Source organism: Oncorhynchus nerka, linkage group LG5, assembly GCF_034236695.1.
Source record: "Oncorhynchus nerka isolate Pitt River linkage group LG5, Oner_Uvic_2.0, whole genome shotgun sequence".
NCBI lineage: Eukaryota > Metazoa > Chordata > Actinopteri > Salmoniformes > Salmonidae > Oncorhynchus > Oncorhynchus nerka.
Window position 1 is genome coordinate 11,686,041 of NC_088400.1, and position 21,809 is coordinate 11,707,849.

General features: G+C 46.9%; 1 protein-coding gene across 1 annotated transcript in view; it reads left to right on the plus strand.

Annotated features, from left to right (window-relative positions):
* The first annotated feature begins 1,529 nt into the window (after nt 1-1,529).
* Nucleotides 1,530-21,809, plus strand: part of LOC115124432 (BTB/POZ domain-containing protein KCTD16-like) — a 121,482-nt gene continuing 101,202 nt past the window's right edge. The window contains exon 1 of the mRNA XM_065018367.1: nt 1,530-2,978. Coding sequence (XP_064874439.1) covers nt 2,150-2,978 — 829 coding nt within the window. The 5' untranslated portion in view covers nt 1,530-2,149. The remainder of the gene's footprint in view (nt 2,979-21,809) is intronic.

Sequence of the window (21,809 nt, forward strand, 5' to 3'; positions counted from 1 at the left end):
TATAGGTCTGCTAAAGATTATAGGCCTACTAAAGAGTACAGGCCTACTAAAGAGTATAGGCCTACTAAAGAGTACAGGCCTACTAAAGAGAGTATAGAGAGTACAGGCATACTAAAGAGTACAGGCCTACTAAAGAGAGTACAGGCCTACTAAAGAGTACAGGCCTACTAAAAAGTATAGGTCTACCAAAGAGAGTACAGGCCTACTAAAGAGTACAGGCCTACTAAAGAGTACAGGCCTACTAAAGATTACAGGCCTACTAAAGAGTACAGGCCTACTAAACACACCGATCCTGTAGAGGTTTTTAAAACATGCTCTTTCCATGACGACTGACCAGGTGAATCCAGGTGAAAGCTATGATGCCTCATTGATGTCACCTGTTAAATCCACATCAACCAATGTAGATGAAGGGGAGGAGACATGTTAAAGGAGGATTTTTAAGCCTTGAAACAATTGAGACATGGATTGTGTATGTCTGCCATTCAGAGGGTGAATGGACAAGACAAAATATTTTAGTGCCTTTGAACGGGGTATGGTAGTAGGTGCCAGGCGCACCCGTTTGTGCCAAGAACTGCAACGCTGCTGGGTTTTTCATGCTCAACAGTTTCCTGTGTGTATCATGAATGCTCCACCAGCCAACTTGACACAACTGTGGGAAGCATTGGGGTCAACATGGGCGAGCAGCATCCCTGTGGAACACTTTCAATACCTTGCAGATTCTGTGTCCTGACGAAATGAAACAGTTGTAAGGGCAAAAGGGGAGTGGTGAAACTCATTATACGGAAGGTGTTCCAAATGTGTGGTATTCTCAGTGTATTTGACTCATCCAAGCCAGCCCTTAATTAAAGAGCAAACAAGATAATATGTTGGAAATGGCCGACATGCATTGCAACATATGAGCTATTTAAAGATAATTACTGTGACAAGTAGGCCTAAGTATTCGTGCACTGCCACCATCATGGATTGAAAGAAAGCCTTCGCATGTGCAGACAACGGGCTGCGCACTCATTCCAATGGCCACTTGTTGCGGAACGATACCTGTCCATGGTGCTGAAGTGACGCCCACTCACCCAGTCCAATCACAACGTGGAATAATAGCTAGTGATTGACAATTAAGACATTATTAATTTGCATAGATAAATCATGTGGAGCAAAGAAACATAAGGTGTGAGTATTTTCTTTTAGCAAATAATATAATTAATGGTTTTTAAATATTCACCTGATAAATGTAAGCATTTGCAAATCCCCTAATTAAATTCAACGTCATATGTTATCATCGCCTATTAGGCTACTTTGCAGAATGTTCATCTATTTTCTTAATGTCATTCAGAATGTAGGTTAATCTACTCTACGTCACACGTTTTCAAATGTCATTTTCCTTTAAGATAATGATGTAAGACGTAACTCCCCATAATGTTTTTTTCCCCGCGCAACCGCTGGAGAATCCTCATGTTAACCTTCTTCACTCCGGTGCCAGCCTGGCGGTTACTTCTGTTCTCCTCTATGCACAGCAGTTTGGAGACGGAGAGATGGGCGCGCGCTTCACTGGCGTCCAGATTCCCATCTTCACTTTAAGAAAATAACTGCACGCGCATGGCAATTTCAGCACGGTCTCAGTGAACAGCGAACGTGCATTTGCTTCCGGCAAATGAAGTTCCATTGGACCGTTAAAATGAACAGGGACAGGAGCTTGCCTTGCAGAATCAAAGAAGTTTGACATTTTTATCCAGAACGGACTGAAGTACAGAGGTGTTGAATCATTTGTTCAATTGATGATGGAATAATGGTGATTTCACTTTGATTTCACTGTAGGATTATATCAATGGACTCACAGCAATAGGACATAGCAATGGGCGTGAGTAAAATGATGCATGCATTGGATGCGATTTCATTAAACAGAAGACTTGCACGAACGGCAGGCATTTCACGCGCGGCTTTTAACTGAGGCACCTGAGTTTTTTTTTTACAGCACTTGTCTTGAATAATGTTGGGGAGGTTTGTAAATGGTGGTCAACGGTGTCCTTGGTATGTAGACCTAATCAGCACACAGAAGACATGCTATTCCATCCCATATAGATTGCAAACTTTTTCGGAAACATCTGCGCGCCTAACGGTGACCGGGATTTGGTTTTGTGCATGAATAAAAAAAATGGCACTGATTGAGAATTGTAAAACCCAGCAGGCAAAAGAAACAGGGACGGTGCAAAACCCGCCGTCTGATGTTATTGAACTAAACGTAGGAGGTCAGGTATACTATACTCGTCTCCATACTTTAACAAGCATCCCCAATTCCTTATTGGGACGGTTATTCTCCACCAAGAAGGGGTCCTCGAATGATTTGGCACGGGACCTCCGGGGACGTTATTTTATCGACAGAGATGGTTTCCTGTTCCGATATGTATTGGATTATCTGAGAGATAAGCAGGTCGTTCTACCGGACCACTTCCCAGAGAAAGGGAGGTTAAAACGGGAAGCGGAATACTTTGAACTCCCCAAACTGGTCAAACTGTTGGCGTCCGAGGAATCTAAACAGTTTCAGGACGACCCTTTTCACAGTGATTTCGACGACGCGTCGCTAAGCAGCGACCAGAGGATATATTCCTCCTACTCTCTGGACCGGAGGTATGGATACATAACCGTCGGTTTCAAAGGCACGTGTGCGGCACCGGGAGGCAAGGACAGCCAGATTGACCCCAAATCCCCAAAAGCAGTACCCAGAATCTTCATCAGCGGAAGGATCGGCCTCGCCAAAGAGGTGTTTGGAAACACCCTGAATGAGAGCCGAGACGCGGACAGGCCTGCGGACAGGTACACCTCCCGGTTCTTCCTCCGGTTCCGTCACTTGGAGCGGGCCTTTGACATGCTGTCGGAGAGCGGATTCCACATCGTTGCCTGTAACTCGTCGATCACCGCTTCTTCCATCAGCCATTACGCACCCGAGAAAGTCTGGTCCAACTTCACGCAGTACGTCTTCTACCGTAAGTGATTTCCCACATAAAACACCATAAACCTTCTTTAGTAATGCCCTTTAGGTTAGGCCAATGGTTGACGCCATGACACAATCAAATGTTTAAGTGGATTTAGTAAAGGGAATAGTTAAGTATCTTAGACTAGATGTCTGACAGACTCACTAGGAGAAATATAGTCTCAGGCCCATATGGTTCCCTTTGCTATCATCCCTGCACCTGGTTTTAACTAGCTTTTCTCCCTGCACCTGGTTTTAACTAGCTTTTCTCCCTGCACCTGGTTTTAACTAGCTTTTCTCCCTGCACCTGGTTTTAACTAGCTTTTCTCCCTGCACCTGGTTTTAACTAGCTTTTCTCCCTGCACCTGGTTTTAACTCGCTTTTCTCCCTGCACCTGGTTTTAACTAGCTTTTCAAGTTTGTGATTATATACACTGAGTGTACAAAACATTAGGAACACCTTCCTAGTATTGAATTGCAGCCCCCTTTGCCCTCAGAACAGCTTCCATTTGTCAGGGAATGGACTCTACAAGGTGTGGAAAGCGTTCCACAGGGGTGCTGGCCCATGTTGACTGCAAGCGTTCCACAGGGATGCTGGCCCATGTTGACTCCAAGCGTTCCACAGGGATGCTGGCCCATGTTGACTGCAAGCGTTCCATAGGGGTGCTGGCCCATGTTGACTCCAAGCGTTCCACAGGGATGCTGGCCCATGTTGACTCCAAGCGTTCCACAGGGGTGCTGGCCCATGTTGACTCCAAGCGTTCCACAGGGATGCTGGCCCATGTTGACTCCATAGGGGTGCTGGCCCATGTTGACCACACAGGGATGCTGGCCCATGTTGACTCCAAGCGTTCCACAGGGATGCTGGCCCATGTTGACTCCAAGCATTCCACAGGGATGCTGGCCCATGTTGACTCCAAGCATTCCACAGGGATGTTGGCCCATGTTCCCACAGTTGTGTCAAGTTGTCTGGAAGTGTATCTCTACTGGGACTAGGTTGTTCCATCTCATCCCACGGATGCTCAATATACAGATGGATACACTGCTGCCATGAAGGGAAGCACCTGATTGGCAGTGATGTTCAGATATCCTGTGGCATTCAAACTTTGCTTCACTTTTATCAAAAGGCCCAATGTAGGCCCTGAAAACACACCCCACACCATCACACCACCACCACCAGCCTGTAATGTCGACACGTGGAATTACAGATGCATGTACTCGTGGTTTTCTCCATACCCTAGTCCTCCCATCAGCGTGAAAAAGCAGGAACGGGGATTCATCAGACCAGGCAAATATTTTTCAAATTCCTCAGTGTTTGTTCAAATTCCTCAGTGTTTTATTTTTTTGCTGAAAGAAGTGGAAGTCTGTAAGGTCGTCGAGGTACAATGAGGTACAAGGTAAGGTCAAGGTACAATGAGTTGTGCATTATTTTATAGTAATATTGTACTAGATTGTCAATTGACTAACTGTAGCCCATCGTGTCAGCCTCCTCTGTCCTCTTTCATCAATGACCCATTTTCGACCACTGGCCTGCCATTGGCTGGATGTCCTCTGGGTAGTGGACCATTCATGATACACATGAGAAACTGTTGAGCATGAAAAACCCAGCAGCGATGCAGTTCTTGACACACTCAAACTGGTGCGCCTGGCACCTACTACCATACCCCATTCAAAGGGCACTTAAATATTGTGTCTTGCCCATTCACCCACTGAGTGGCACACATACACAATCCATGTCTAAAGGCTTAATTAACTATCCTTTTTAATTGGTTTTCTCCCCTTCATCTACACTGACAGAAGTGGATTTAACAGGTGACATCAATAAGGGCTCATAGACTAACCAGGTGAATCCAGGTGAAAGCTATGTCATGGAAAGAGCAGGTGTTCTTAATGTTTTGTTCACTCAGTGTAAGTGCACTAAATACACTGGGATGTAACCAATCAGAGATCAATCCCCAGCCGCCTGCATGAAGGAAGAAGAGTTAGCACACTGATTTAAAACACCAGGCGTCACTTCAAGTCTCAGGCAAGGTACAGCACACACAAGCCTATTCTTCAAACCTCCTCTGCCACACACACATCTCATGCTGTCAGTATAGAGGAGGTAGGGCTATATCATGAATAAAATAGTAACGTTACCACTGCATCGACCAACATCATTTATATTCTGTACACCACTTTAACAGTAGTGTGTGTGTATGTCACGTTGTGTGTGTGTTATAGTGTGTGTGTGTTGCTGTGTTCAAAACAACTGGGAACCCTGGTCTATACCCTCCCTGGTCTATACCCTCTCTGGTCTAAACCCTGCCTGGTCTAAACCCTCCGTGGTCTATACCCTCCGTTGTCTAAACCCTCTCTGGTCTATACCCTCCCTGGTCTATATCCTCTCTGGTCTAAACCCTCCCTGGTCTATACCCTCTCTGGTCTATACCCTCCCTGGTCTATACCTTCCCTGGTCTATACCCTCCCTGGTCTATACCCTCTCTGGTATAAACCCTCCATTGTCTAAACCCTCTCTGGTCTATACCCTCCCTGGTCTATACCCTCTCTGGTCTAAAACCTCCCTGGTCTATACCCTCCCTGGTCTATACCCTCCCTGGTCTATACCCTCTCTGGTCTATACCCTCCCTGGTCTATACCCTCCCTGGTCTATACCCTCTCTGGTCTATACCCTCCCTGGTCTAGACCAACCCTGGTCTATACCCTCTCTGGTCTAAACCCTCCGTGGTCTATACCCTCTCTGGTCTATACCCTCTCTGGTCTATACCCTCTCTGGTCTAAACACTCCCTGGTCGATACCCTCCCTGGTCTAAACCCTCCCTGGTCTAAACCCTCCCTGGTCTATACCCTCCGTTGTCTAAACCATCTCTGATCTATACCCTCCCTGGTGAATACCCTTCCTGGTCTATACCCTCCGTTGTCTAAACCCTCTCTGGTCTATACCCTCCCTGGTCTATACCCTCTCTGGTCTAAACCATCCCTGGTCTATACCCTTCCTGGTCTATACCCTCTGTTGTCTAAACCCTCTCTGATCTATACCCTCTCTGGTCTATACCCTCCCTGGTCTATACCCTGCCTGGTCTATACTCTGGTCTATACCCGCCCTGGTCTATGCCCTCTCTGGTCTAAACCCCCCGTTGTCTATACCCTCCCTGGTCTATACCTTCCTGGTCTAAACCCTTCCAGGTCTATACCCTCTCTGGTCTATACCCTCTCTTGTCTATACCCTCCCTGGTCTAAACCCTCCCTTCTCTATACCCTCCCTGGTCTATACTCTCTCTGGTCTAAACCCTCCGTGGTCTATACCCTCTCTGGTCTATACCCTCTCTGGTCTATACACTCCCTGGTCGATACCCTCCCTGGTCTAAACCCTCCCTGGTCTAAACCCTCCCTGGTCTATACCCTCCGTTGTCTAAACCATCTCTGATCTATACCCTCCCTGGTGTAAACCCTCCCTGGTCTATACCCTCTGTGGTCTATACCCTCTGTGGTCTAAACCCTCCCTGGTCTATACCCTCCGTTGTCTAAACCCTCTCTGATCTATACCCTCTCTGGTCTATACCCTCCCTGGTCTATACCCTGCCTGGTCTATACCCTATCTGGTCTATACCCTCTCTGGTCTATACCCTCTCTGGTCTATACCCTCCCTGGTCTATACCCTGCCTGGTCTATACCCTATCTGGTCTATACCCTATCTGGTCTATACCCTCCCTGGTCTATACCCTCTCTGGTATAAACCCTCCATTGTCTAAACCCTCTCTGGTCTATACCCTCCCTGGTCTATACCCTCTCTGGTCTAAAACCTCCCTGGTCTATACCCTCTCTGGTCTAAACCCTGCCTGGTCTAAACCCTCCGTGGTCTATACCCTCCGTTGTCTAAACCCTCTCTGGTCTATACCCTCCCTGGTCTATACCCTCCCTGGTCTATACCCTCTCTGCTCTAAAACCTCCCTGGTCTATACCCTCCCTGGTCTAAACCCTCCGTGGTCTATACCCTCTCTGGTCTATACCTTCTCTGGTCTATAACCTCCCTGGTCTATACCCTCCCTGGTTTAAACCTCTCTGGTCTTTACCCTCCTTGGTTTATACCCTCTCTGGTCTATACCATCTCTGGTCTATACCCTCCCTGGTCTAAACCCTCCCTGGTCTAAACCCTCCCTGGTCTATACCCCCCGTTGTCTAAACCCTCTCTGATCTATACCCTCCCTGGTCTATACCCTCTCTGGTCTATACCCTCCCTGGTCTATACCCTCCCTAGTCTATACCCTCTCTGGTCTATACCCTCTCTGGTCTATACCCTCCCTGGTCTATACCCTCCCTAGTCTATACCCTCTCTGGTCTAAACCCTCTCTGGTCTAAACCCTCCCTGGTCTATACCCTCCCTGGTCTATACCCTCTCTGGTCTATACCCTCTCTGGTCTATACCCTTCCTGGTCTATACCCTCTCTGGTCTATACCCTCTCTGGTCTATACCCTCCCTGGTCTATACCCTCCCTAGTCTATACCCTCTCTGGTCTAAACCCTCTCTGGTCTAAACCCTCCCTGGTCTGTACCCTCCCTGGTCTATACCCTCTCTGATCAATGCCCTCTCTGGTCTATACCCTCTCTGGTCTATACCCTTTCTGGTCTATACCCTCCCTGGTCTATCCTTCCTGGTCTATACCCTCTCTGGTCTATACCCTTTCTGGTCTATACCCTCCCTGGTCTTTCCCCTCCCTGGTCTATACCCTTTCTGGTCTATAGCCTCTCTGGTCTATACCCTCCCTGGTCTTTCCCCTCCCTGGTCTATACCCTTTCTGGTCTATACCCTCTCTGATCTATACCCGCTCTGGTCTAAACCCTCCCTGGTCTGTACCCTCCCTGGTCTATACCCTCTCTGATCAATACCCTCTCTGGTCTATACCCTCTCTGGTCTATACCCTTTCTGGTCTATACCCTCCTTGGTCTTTCCCCTCCCTGGTCTATACCCTCCCTGGTCTATACCCTCCCTAGTCTATACCCTCTCTGGTCTAAACCCTCTCTGGTCTAAACCCTCCCTGGTCTAAACCCTCCCTGGTCTATACCCTCCCTGGTCTATACCCTCTCTGGTCAATACCCTCCTGGTCTAAACCCTCCCTGCTCTATACCCTCCGTTGTCTAAACCATCTCTGATCTATACCCTCCCTGGTGTAAACCCTCCCTGGTCTATACCCTCTCTGGTCTATACCCTCTGTGGTCTATACCCTCTCTGGTCTAAACCCTCCCTGGTCTATACCCTCCGTTGTCTAAACCCTCTCTGATCTATACCCTCTCTGGTCTATACCCTCCCTGGTCTATACCCTGCCTGGTCTATACCCTATCTGGTCTATACCCTCTCTGGTCTATACCCTCCCTGGTCTATACCCTGCCTGGTCTATACCCTATCTGGTCTATACCCTATCTGGTCTATACCCTCCCTGGTCTATACCCTCTCTGGTATAAACCCTCCATTGTCTAAACCCTCTCTGGTCTATACCCTCCCTGGTCTATACCCTCTCTGGTCTAAAACCTCCCTGGTCTATACCCTCTCTGGTCTAAACCCTGCCTGGTCTAAACCCTCCGTGGTCTATACCCTCCGTTGTCTAAACCCTCTCTGGTCTATACCCTCCCTGGTCTATACCCTCCCTGGTCTATACCCTCTCTGCTCTAAACCCTCCCTGGTCTATACCCTCCCTGGTCTAAACCCTCCGTGGTCTATACCCTCTCTGGTCTATACCTTCTCTGGTCTATAACCTCCCTGGTCTATACCCTCCCTGGTTTAAACCCTCTCTGGTCTTTACCCTCCTTGGTTTATACCCTCTCTGGTCTATACCATCTCTGGTCTATACCCTCCCTGGTCTAAACCCTCCCTGGTCTAAACCCTCCCTGGTCTATACCCCCCGTTGTCTAAAACCTCTCTGATCTATACCCTCCCTGGTCTACACCCTCCCTGGTCTATACCCTCCCTGGTCTATACCCTCCCTAGTCTATACCCTTTCTGGTCTATACCCTTTCTGGTCTATACCCTCCCTGGTCTATACCCTTTCTGGTCTATACCCTCCCTGGTCTTTCCCCTCCCTGGTCTATACCCTCTCTGGTCTATACCCTCCCTGGTCTATCCCCTTCCTGGTCTATACCCTCTCTGGTCTATACCCTCTCTGGTCTATACCCTCCCTGGTCTATACCCTCCCTAGTCTATACCCTCTCTGGTCTAAACCCTCCCTGGTCTGTACCCTCCCTGGTCTATACCCTCTCTGATCAATACCCTCTCTGGTCTATACCCTCTCTGGTCTATACCCTTTCTGGTCTATACCCTCCCTGGTCTTTCCCCTCCCTGGTCTATACCCTCTCTGGTCTATACCCTCTCTGGTCTATACCCTCCCTGGTCTATACCCTCCCTGGTCTATACCCTCCCTGGTCTAAACCCTCCGTGGTCTATACCCTCTCTGGTCTATACCCTCTCTGGTCTATACCCTCCCTGGTCTATCCCCTTCCTGGTCTATACCCTCCCTGGTCTAAACCCTCCCTGGTCTAAACCCTCCCTGGTCTATACCCCCCGTTGTCTAAACCTCTCTGATCTATACCCTCCCTGGTCTACACCCTCCCTGGTCTATACCCTCTCTGGTCTATACCCTCCCTAGTCTATACCCTCTCTGGTCTAAACCCTCTCTGGTCTAAACCCTCCCTGGTCTGTACCCTCCCTGGTCTATACCCTCTCTGATCAATGCCCTCTCTGGTCTATACCCTCTCTGGTCTATACCCTTTCTGGTCTATACCCTCCCTGGTCTTTCCCCTCCCTGGTCTATACCCTCTCTGGTCTATACCCTCCCTGGTCTATCCCCTTCCTGGTCTATACCCTCTCTGGTCTATACCCTCTCTGGTCTATACCCTCCCTGGTCTATACCCTCCCTAGTCTATACCCTCTCTGGTCTAAACCCTCCCTGGTCTGTACCCTCCCTGGTCTATACCCTCTCTGATCAATACCCTCTCTGGTCTATACCCTCTCTGGTCTATACCCTTTCTGGTCTATACCCTCCCTGGTCTTTCCCCTCCCTGGTCTATACCCTCTCTGGTCTATACCCTCTCTGGTCTATACCCTCCCTGGTCTATACCCTCCCTGGTCTAAACCCTCCGTGGTCTATACCCTCTCTGGTCTATACCTTCTCTGGTCTATACCCTCCCTGGTCTATACCCTCCCTGGTTTAAACCCTCTCTGGTCTTTACCCTCCTTGGTTTATACCCTCTCTGGTCTATACCTTCTCTGGTCTATACCCTCTCTGGTCTATACCCTCCCTGGTCTATACCCTCCCTGGTCCATACCCTCTCTGGTCTAAACCCTCTCTGGTCTTTTCCCTCCTTGGTTTATACCCTCTCTGGTCTATACCCTCTCTGGTCTAAACCCTCTCTGGTCTAAACCCTCCCTGGTCTAAACCCTCCGTTGTCTAAACCCTCTCTGATCTATACCCTCCTGGTCTATACTGGTCTATACCCTCCCTGGTCTATACCCTTTCTGGTCTAAACCCTCCCTGGTCTATACCCTCTCTGGTCTAAACCCTCTGTGAATCCAGGTGAAAGCTATGTCATGGAAAGACCACGTGTTCTTAATGTTTTGTACACTCAGTGTAAGTGCACTAAATTACACTGGGATGTAACCAATCAGAGATCAATCCCCAGCCACCTGCATGACGGAAGAAGAGTTTGCACACTGATTGGTCTATACCCTCTCTGGTCTATACCCTCTCTGGTTTTTAACCTCCCTGGTCTAAACCCTATCCGGTCAATACCCTCCCTGGTTTATACCCTCCCTGGTCTAAACCCTCCCTGGTCTATACCCTCTCTGGTCTAATCCCTCCGTGGTCTATACCCTCTCTGGTCTAAACCCTCCCTGGTCTAAACCCTCCCTGGTCTAAACCCTCCCTTGTCTATACCCTCCCTGGTCTAAACCCTCCCTGGTCTAAACCCTCCCTTGTCTATACCCTCCCTGGTCTATACCCTACCTGGTCTATACCCTCTCTGGTCTATACCCTCTCTGGTCTAAACCCTCTCTGGTCTCTCCTCATCCCTTGCTTTCTCTCTCCTCAACCCTTGCTTTCTCTCTCCTCATCCCTTGCTTTCTCTCTCCTCATCCCTTGCTTCCTCTGTGCAGAGAGAGGATGGAGATGTTGCACCATATGGCCAATTAAAAGACACTTTGTTCGTAATTCAAAATGGTTCCCCTCGGATACCTGAAGGAAATCCAGCTGACAGGTCAAGGTTGGGGGTTGGGTGTTTTGGGGGTGAAATCCAGCTGGCAGGTCAAGGTTGAGGGTTGATGTGGTGGAGGGTTTTAGGGAGGTGGAATAACTGCAGCTAAGGAAGACATATGGTTGGCTAATGATTTGCCTACGGAGTCGTTAATATAATTAAAATAGAATATGTGGGTGTTGACCTCCTAACACCAATTTTAGAGGCATTTTTACTGAGTCATTATGGAGTCTTGTGGAGAATGGAGACTGGGCATACGGCGTAGGTGATCACTGACAACCTCTAGCCTCACTGACAGACGCTTCTCCTGGACAGAGGGAAAGGACAGAGAGGGAGAGGAGGAGAGAGCGAGGAAGAGAGAAAGGTGGACTGGGTCAGAAGTAGAGGAGACTGGCAGAGAGAGAGCGAAGGGACGGAGGGAGAGCGAAGGGGCGGAGGGAGAGAGAAGGGAGGAAGAGAGAGAGAGAGAGAGAAGAGAGGGAGGGAGGGAGAGAGAAGGGAGAGAGGAAGAGAGAACGAGAGAAGAGAGGGAGGGATGGAGAGAGAAGGGAGAGAGGAAGAGAGAACGAGAAAAGGGAGGAAGAGAGAGGGAGAGAGAATGAGAGAAGGGAGGGAGGGAGAGAGAATGAGAGAAGGGAGGGAGGGAGAGAGAGGTAGCGAGAGAAGGTAGGGAGGGAGAGAGAGAGAAGGGAGGGAGAGAGAGAGATAGGGAGAGAGAGAGAAGAGAGGGAGAGAGAGAGAGAGAGAGGGAGAGAGAGAAGGAGGGAGAGAAGAAAGGGAGGGAAGAATGAGAGAAGGGAGAGAGGGAGAGAGAATGAGAGAAGGGAGGGAGGGAGAGAGAATGAGAGAAGGGAGGGAGGGAGAGAGGTAGCGAGAGAAGGGAGGGAGGGAGAGAGAGAGAAGGGAGGGAGAGAGAGAGATAGAGAGAGAGAGAGAGAGGGAGAGAGAGAAGGAGGGAGAGAAGAATGAGAGAAGGGAGAGAGGGAGAGAGAATGAGAGAAGGGAGGGAGGGAGAGAGAATGAGAGAAGGGAGGGAGGGAGAGAGAGGTAGCGAGAGAAGGGAGGGAGGGAGAGAGAGAGGAGGGAGAGAGAGAGATAGGGAGAGAGAGAGAAGAGAGAGAGAGAGAGAGAGAGAGAGAGAGGGAGAGAAGAAAGGGAGGGAAGAATGAGAGAAGGGAGAGAGGGAGAGAAATAGAAAGAGAGATATGAGAGGGAGGGAAAGAGAGAGAGAGAGAGAGAGAGAGAAGGGAGGGAGTGAGATAGAGACAGAGAGAATGGAGACGGAGGAAAAAGATACTGTGAAGGAGATGGATGAGGCAGAGGGATGAAGACTAGAAGGAGAGGAGACAGATAGAGAAAGAGAGAGTGATAGAGAGAAATGGAAAGGGGGAAATAAAGAGACAGGGGCCGAGGCAGAGGGAGAGAGACAGAGATAAAGCTGGTTCTGGGGCTCTGTTCACAAACACAAACAGACCCCACAGAGCCCCAGGACAGATTAGACCCAACCAAATCATGAGAAACAAACAGATAATTACTTGACACATTGGAAAGAATTTACAAAAAAACAGAGCATGCTAGAATGCTATTTGGCCCTAAACAGAGAGTACACAGTGGCAGAATACCTGGCAACTGTGACTGACCCAAAACAGAGAGTACACAGTGGCAGAATACCTGGCCACTGTGACTGACCCAAAACAGAGAGTACACAGTGGCAGAATACCTGGCCACTGTGACTGACCCAAAATGAAGTTAACCTTTGACTATGTACTGGAGGTGGACAGAGACATACTTTACTTTGTCAAAGGTAGGTTACGGGGGACTCTTTGGGGAGATTCACCTACTGCTCACCTCTTGGCCACAGTACAGTAGACTTTATGATTACAGACATTGACATCTCTCAGCTCATTCACTGTCAAGCCACTAACACCTCTGTCTGATCACAGCCAAATGACCTTGTTCCTCAAAAGGACAGACATGGAAACAACCACACATTCACAGCCCAGTGAGCTGTACAACATCAGACATTCATAAGTATGGGCCCCAAACAGCACAGAAGATACCAGAAAGAAACCTGTAACCAAAATATCCAGACACTCTTAGATAACTTTCTGGATTCCACATTCACTCAGTGAAGAAGTCATCAATCTGGCAGTAAAAACATCAACTATATATTCAGGCAAACGGCAAAAGAAGCACAACTGAAATGGATAAAAAACAAACCAAAAAAGCCCACAGATGACAACTGGTTTGATGTAGATTGTAAAATGATAAGGAAAAAACTTAGAACACTATCCAACCAAAAGCACAGAGACCCAAATTATGGTGAATTATGCCTTCATTACTGTGAGACTTTAAAACTCTATAAACGTAACACTCAGAACCAAAAAAGCACAGTACAACAGCAAGCAGCTGACACTAATTGAGGAGTACATGAACACAAACAACTTCTGGCAAAATTAATGATACAAAATGGTGACATATGGACAACCCATTATAAAACACTCTATAAAACCGTTCAAATTGATACAAATGCAGAGCAATGCTAAATTTATGAGAAGTTCAATGGATTAGGAAAAGCTATAAATGTAATGAATTTCCTCCTCTTCCTCCGAAGAGGAGAGGCGAAACGGATCGGAGGACCAATATGCGTCGTGGTAAGTGTCCATGGTTCTTTTTAATACGTTAAGGTACACATGAACAACTGACTACAAAAACAAAAAACAAGAAATGTGAAAACTCAAAACAGTCCTATCTGGTGCAAACACAGAGACAGGAACAATCACCCACCAACACACAGTGAAACCCAGGCTACCTAAGTATGATTCTCAATCAGAGACAACTAATGACACCTGCCTCTGATTGAGAACCATACTAGGCCGAAACATAGAAATTCCCAAAACCTAGAAAAACAAACATAGACTGCCCACCCAACTCACGCCCTGACCATACTAAATAAATACAAAACAAAGGAAATAAAGGTCAGAACGTGACAATAAAGGACAATCAAAATCCATTGGACCCCAATTACTGACCAGGAGCTCTATTAGAAACTAAACTATTACTGACCAGGAGCTCTATAAGAAACTTCAGGCCCTCAAATTTAAAAAAGCATGTGGACCTGATGGTATCCTAAATGAGATGCTCAAACTCGCTAGTGCAAAATTTCAATTGGCTATATTAAAACTGTTTAATTTGATCCTGAATGTAGGTTATTTCCCTGACATCTGGAATCAAGGACTCATAACCCCAATCTTTAAGAACGGAGTTTGTGTGAACAGTAACCTGGGGAAGGTTTTCTGTAGTATTATAAATGTAAGAGTTCTACACTTTCTTAATAAGCACAATATCTTGAGTAAAAGCCAAATTGGATTTATACCAAAACATCGCACGACTGGTCATATTTACACCCTACACACCCTGATAGATAAACATGTCCACCAAAATAATACCAAAATATACGCTTGCTTTATCGACTTCCAAAAAGCATTTGATTCTATTTGGCATAAAGGACTGTTCTACAAAGTTATTGAAAGTGGTGTAGGGGGTAAAACATATGACAGAATTAACTCAATGTATACTGGCAATACGTGCAGCGTTAAAATTGGTAAGAAAATAACAGAATTCTTTAACCAGGGGCGGGGCCTTCGCCAGGGTTGCAATCTGAGCCCTGCACTCTTCAATATTTACATCAACGAATTGGCCACTATTCTACAAAAATCCTCAGCCCCTAGTGTTAGTCTCCACAATTCAGATGTTAAATGCCTACTTTTCACAGATGACCTATGCCTGCTTTCACCCACAGCACATGGCCTACAGCAAAGCCTGGAACTGCTAGAGCACTACTGCCAGACCTGGGCCCTGGCAGTAAACCCCCCAAAATACTAAATAATGATTTTCCAGAGAAGATCCAGATCTCAGGGAATTAGACCAAAGTTCTCAATTACTACAAAATATATAGAGTACTACACACGCTACAATTACTTAGGTTTAAAATAAGCTCAGCTGGACACCTTAATGAGGCAGTGAAAGAAAGCAGTGAAAGAAAGCACGCAGGGCATTCTATGCCATTAAAAAACAAATTAAAATTGAAGTACCTATTAAAATTTGGCTAAAACTAATTGAATGTGTCATTGAACCAATTGTACTTTATGGCAGCGAGGTGTCGGGTTCACTTGCAAAACAAGATTCACCAAATGGGACAAACACCCAATTGAAACCCTGCATGCAGTGTTCTGTAAGATTCTCCTACATGTCCAGAGGAAAACTACAAACAATGCATGCAGGGCAGAATTAGGCCAATATCCACTAATAATAAAAACTCAAAAAAGATAAATTAAGTTTGGGAAACATCTAAAATACAGTGACCCCCTCTCATATCAGTACCAAGCCTGCAATGCCAAGAGCTGAGCAAAGAAAAGAGTCCCCTCATCCAGCTGGTCCTGGGGCTGAGTTCACAAACCTGTTCTACTAACACACTGAAGCCTCAGTCCCCTCATCCAGCTGGTCCTGGGGCTGAGTTCACAAACCTGTTCTACTAACACACTGAATCCTCAGTCCCCTCATCCAGCTGGTCCTGGGGCTGAGTTCACAAACCTGTTCTACTAACACACTGAAGCCTCAGTCCCCTCATCCAGCTGGTCCTGGGGCTGAGTTCACTAACCTGTTCTACTAACACACTGAATCCTCAGTCCCCTCATCCAGCTGGTCCTGGGGCTGAGTTCACAAACCTGTTCTACTAACACACTGAAGCCTCAGTCCCTCATCCAGCTGGTCCTGGGGCTGAGTTCACAAACCTGTTCTACTAACACACTGAAGCCTCAGTCCCCTCATCCAGCTGGTCCTGGGGCTGAGTTCACAAACCTGTTCTACTAACACACTGAAGCCTCAGTCCCCTCATCCAGCTGGTCCTGAGTTCACAAACCTGTTCTACTAACACACTGAATCCTCAGGACCAGAAACTCCAATCAATCAGAATAAAACACATTATTACACAGTCAAATTAAAACTACATTGCTTATTGGGAAACATAAGCACAAGCACAAAGCAAAATGCAGTGGTATCTGGCCCTAAATCGACAGTACACCGTGGCTAACTATTTGACCATGGTTACTGATCAAAACCTTAGAAAAACCTTGACAAAGTACAGGCTCAGTGAGCACAGCCTTGCTATTGAGAAGGGTAGACACAGGAAAACCTGGCTCCCTGTAGAGAAAAGACTTTGCAGCAGAACCTGAGACAGAGCTGCATTTCCTGACAAAATGTTTATAAATATAAAACAATTAGAGTGTCATTTCCCCAAATTTGAAACCCTTATACAAGGTTTCAAAGACCTCTCTGATGAGAGTAGGCTACCCCTCCTGTTGGGGGAGGACGCAGAGAGCTGTGGGTTGGCAGCACACTACATTGCTGCCTGTCATAATATGAGGGACAGTGTCTGACAGACCAATCAACCTGCACATGTACTCTACTGTATGCTTATTGTTATTGTTCAATGTGTGGTTATTTTGACCCTTGGTTAATGTTGTTACTGTTGTCCCGTTGACAATTTTGATTCTTATTATCATAATATTTTAAATATCCAAAGTAAGCTTTGGCAATATGTATATTGGTACGGCATGCCAATAAAGCAATTTGAATTGAATTGAATTGACATATCTGCACTCTGGACTGTGGTGAGACAACTTCAACAATATAAAAAAACAAGAGCAGGAGAGGGTGAGGGGGATGGCGTGTGACAAAGAAGAACCCACTAGAGAGGTGGCCACCCCCGCATAAACCCCCCACACACACCCACTGAGGACATACACAAGACAAAGATTGTACTCCTTATGGACTCAAATGGGAAATATATACAAAACTTTTTCCCAAACAGTGTGTCTAAACTCTGGTGTCCAAACACCCAGCGCGCCCTAGACCTTCTGTCTGAGGACCAACTAGGTTCACCCAGCGCGCCCTAGACCTTCTGTCTGAAGACCAACTAGGTTCACCCAGCACGCCGTCAACCTTCTGTCTGAGGACCAACTAGGTTCACCCAGCGCGCCGCCGACCTTCTGTCTGAAGACCAACTAGGTTCACCCAGCGCGCCCTAGACCTTCTGTCTGAGGACCAACTAGGTTCACCCAGCACGCCCTAGACCTTCTGTCTGAGGACCAACTAGGTTCACCCAGCGCCCTAGACCTTCTGTCTGAGGACCAACTAGGTTCACCCAGCGCGCCCTAGACCTTCTGTCTGAGGACCAACTAGGTTCACCCAGCGCGCCCTAGACCTTCTGTCTGAAGACCAACTAGGTTCACCCAGCGCGCCCTAGACCTTCTGTCTGAAGACCAACTAGGTTCACCCAGCACGCCCTAGACCTTCTGTCTGAAGACCAACTAGGTTCACCCAGCGCCCTAGACCTTCTGTCTGAAGACCAACTAGGTTCACCCAGCGCGCCCTAGACCTTCTGTCTGAAGACCAACTAGGTTCACCCAGCCACATAATAATACACACAGGCACAAATGACCTGAGAACACAGCAGGAAAGGGTTGCCACAGCACTGAAGGGAGTGATTAAAAAAGCTTCTTCTACTTTCCCCAATGCACAAGTGGTTATCGCCACCCTGCTACCATACAGCGGGTAAACACAAGTATTTCCCGTGACTGTGCCTCCACCAATCCACACACCCCCACCAATCAACACCCCCGCCCCCTCTCTTTGCATGGGCGCACCACACCCATGCAAAGAGGGCCTCAACATGGAAGTCACACATACGCCCAGACTGTGAGCGGGTAAACAGGCCCAACCCTCACTCTTACACTAGCCCAAGCCAATAGCATGTATCAGATGCTCAGCAGGCTCTGCTCACACTTACGGGCATGAGGCCAAACCACACGACCAACAACATTGGACACTTTATGGAACACAAAGCCTTCACTAACTCATCCTGAAAAACCAAGGCCTGAGGTCCCAAAGAGCAGGAACCTGGACTTCATCAAAGAAATCGGAAATACAGACATTGTCATCCTACAAGAAACATAGTATAGAGGAGATAGACCCACTGGTTCCCTGTAGGTTACAGATAGCTGGTAGTCCCCTCCACCAAATGACCAGGTAGGGACTCAGGGGGTGTTCTAATTTGGTAAAGAGCAGATCTAACTCACTCCATTAAATTAATCAAAACAAGAACATTTTACATCTGGCTAGTAATGAATAAGGAAATGATCTCAGATAAAAAAAATCCTCATGTGTGCTACCTATATCCCCCCAATAGAATCCCCATACTTTAATGAAGACAGCTTCTTCATCCTAGTGGGGGAGATCAACCATTTCCAGGCCCAGGAACATGTACTAGTCTGTGGCGACCTAAATGCCAGAACTGGACAACAACCCCTTCAGCACACAGGGGGACAAACACCTACGTAGAGGTAACATCATTCCCTCCCCCATATGACCCCCTAGGCACAACTATGACAACATGACCAACAAAAACGGGTCACAACTCCTGCAGCTCTGTCAGACGCTGGGTATGTACAGTTGAAGTCGGAAGTTTACATTCACCTTAGCCAAATACATCTAAACTCAGTTTATCACAGTTTCTGACTTTTAATCCTAGTGAAAATTCTCTGTCTTGGGTCAGTTAGGATCACCACTTTATTTTAAGAATGTGAAATGTCAGAATAATAGTAGAGAGAATGATTTTTTTTATTTCTTTCATCACATTCCCAGTGGGTCAGAAGTTTACATACGCTTAATTAGTATTTGTTAGCATTGCCTTTAAATTGTTTAGCTTGGGTCAAACGTTTCGGGTAGCCTTCCACAAGCTTCCCACAATAAGTTGGGTGAATTTTGGCCCATTCCTCCTGACAGAGCTGGTGTAACTGAGTCAGGATTGTAGGCCTCCTTGCTCACATGTGCCTTTTCAGTTCTGCCCACAAATTTTCAATAGGATTGAGGTCAGGGCTTTGTGATGGCCACTCCAATACCTTGACTTTGTTGTCCTCAAGCCATTTTGCCACAACTTTGGAAGTATGCTTGGGGTCATTATCCATTTGGAAGAACCGTCTGCAACTAAGCTTTATTAACTTCCTGACTGTGGTCTTGAGATGTTGCTTCAACATATCCACATAATTTTCCTCCCTCATGATGCTATCTATTTTGTGAAGTGCACCAGGCCCTCCTGCAGCAAAGCACCCCAACAACATCAAATCAAATCAAATCAAATGTTATTTGTCACATACACATGGTTAGCAGATGTTAATGCGAGTGTAGCGAAATGCTTGTGCTTCTAGTTCCGACAATGCAGTAATAACCAACAAGTAATCTAACTAACAATTCCAAAACCTTTTTTTTATATATTTTTTTTTTTAAATTTTTTATTTCACCTTCATTTAACCAGGTAGGCTAGTTGAGAACAAGTTCTCATTTGCAACTCCAGGACACCTGGCCAAGATAAAGCATAGCAGTGTGAACAGACAACACAGAGTTACACATAGACTACTGTCTTATACACAGTGTAAGGGGATAAAGAATATGTACATAAGGATATATGAATGAGTGATGGTACAGAGCAGCATAGGCAAGATACAGTAGATGGTATCGAGTACAGTATATACATATGAGATGAGTATGTAAACAAAGTGGCATAGTTAAAGTGGCTAGTGATACATGTATTACATAAGGATGCAGTCGATGATATAGAGTACAGTATATACGTATGCATATGAGATGAATAATGTAGGGTAAGTAACATTATATAAGGTAGCATTGTTTAAAGTGGCTAGTGATATATTTACATAATTTCCCATCAATTCCCATTATTAAAGTGGCTGGAGTTGAGTCAGTGTCAGTGTCAGTGTGTTGGCAGCAGCCACTCAATGTTAGTGGTGGCTGTTTAACAGTCTGATGGCCTTGAGATAGAAGCTGTTTTTCAGTCTCTCGGTCCCAGCTTTGATGCACCTGTACTGACCTCGCCTTCTGGATGATAGCGGGGTGAACAGGCAGTGGCTCGGGTGGTTGATGTCCTTGATGATCTTTATGGCCTTCCTGTAACATCGGGTGGTGTAGGTGTCCTGGAGGGCAGGTAGTTTGCCCCCGGTGATGCGTTGTGCAGACCTCACTACCCTCTGGAGAGCCTTACGGTTGTGGGCGGAGCAGTTGCCGTACCAGGCGGTGATACAGCCCGCCAGGATGCTCTCGATTGTGCATCTGTAGAAGTTTGTGAGTGCTTTTGGTGACAAGCCGAATTTCTTCAGCCTCCTGAGGTTGAAGAGGCGCTGCTGCGCCTTCTTCACGATGCTGTCTGTGTGAGTGGACCAATTCAGTTTTTCTGTGATGTGTATGCCGAGGAACTTAAAACTTGCTACCCTCTCCACTACTGTTCCATCGATGTGGATAGGGGGGTGTTCCCTCTGCTGTTTCCTGAAGTCCACAATCATCTCCTTAGTTTTGTTGACGTTGAGTGTGAGGTTATTTTCCTGACACCACACTCCGAGGGCCCTCACCTCCTCCCTGTAGGCCGTCTCGTCATTGTTGGTAATCAAGCCTACCACTATTGTGTCATCCGCAATCTTGATGATTGAGTTGGAGGCGTGTGTGGCCACGCAGTCGTGGGTGAACAGGGAGTACAGGAGAGGGCTCGGAACGCACCCTTGTGGGGCCCCAGTGTTGAGGATCAGCGGGGTGGAGATGTTGTTGCCTACCCTCACCACCTGGGGGCGGCCCGTCAGGAAGTCCAGTACCCAGTTGCACAGGGCAGGGTCTCGAGCTTGATGACGAGCTTGGAGGGTACTATGGTGTTGAATGCCGAGCTGTAGTCGATGAACAGCATTCTCACATAGGTATGATGCTGCCACTCCCGTGCTTCACAGTTGGGATGGTGTTCTTGGGCTTGCAAGCCTCCCCCTTTTTCCTCCAAACATAACAATGGTCATTATGGCCAAACAGTTCTATTTTTGTTTCATCAGACCAGAGGACATTTCTCCAAAAAGTCCCCATGTCCCCATGTGCAGTTGCAAACCGTAGTCTGGCTTTTTTATGGCGGTTTTGGATCACTGGTTTCTTCCTTGCTGAGCTGCTTTTCAGGTTATGTCGATATAGGACTCATTTTACTGTGGATATAGATACTTTTGTACCTGTTTCCTCCAGCATCTTCGCAAGGGCCTTTGCTGTTGTTCTGTGATTGATTTGCACTTTTCACACCAAAGTACGTTCATCTCTAGGAGACAGAACGCGTCTCCTTCCTGAGCAGTATGAAGGCTGCTTGGTCCCATGATGTTTATACTTGCATACTACTGTTTGTACAGATGAATGTGGTACCTTCAGGTATTTGGACATTTTCCCAAGGATGAACCAGACTTGTGGAGGTCTCCAATAATTTTTCTGAGGCATTGAGTTTGAAGGTAGGCCTTGAAATACATCCACAGGTACACCTCCAATTGACTCAAATCATGTTAATTAGCCTATCAGAAGCTTCTAAAGCCATGGCATCATTTTCTGGAATTTTCCAAGCTGTTTAAAGGCACAGTCAACTTAGTGTATGTAAACTTCTGACCCACTGGAATTGTGATACAGTGAATTATAAGTGAAATAATCTGTATGTTAACAATTGTTGGAAAAATGTATTGTGT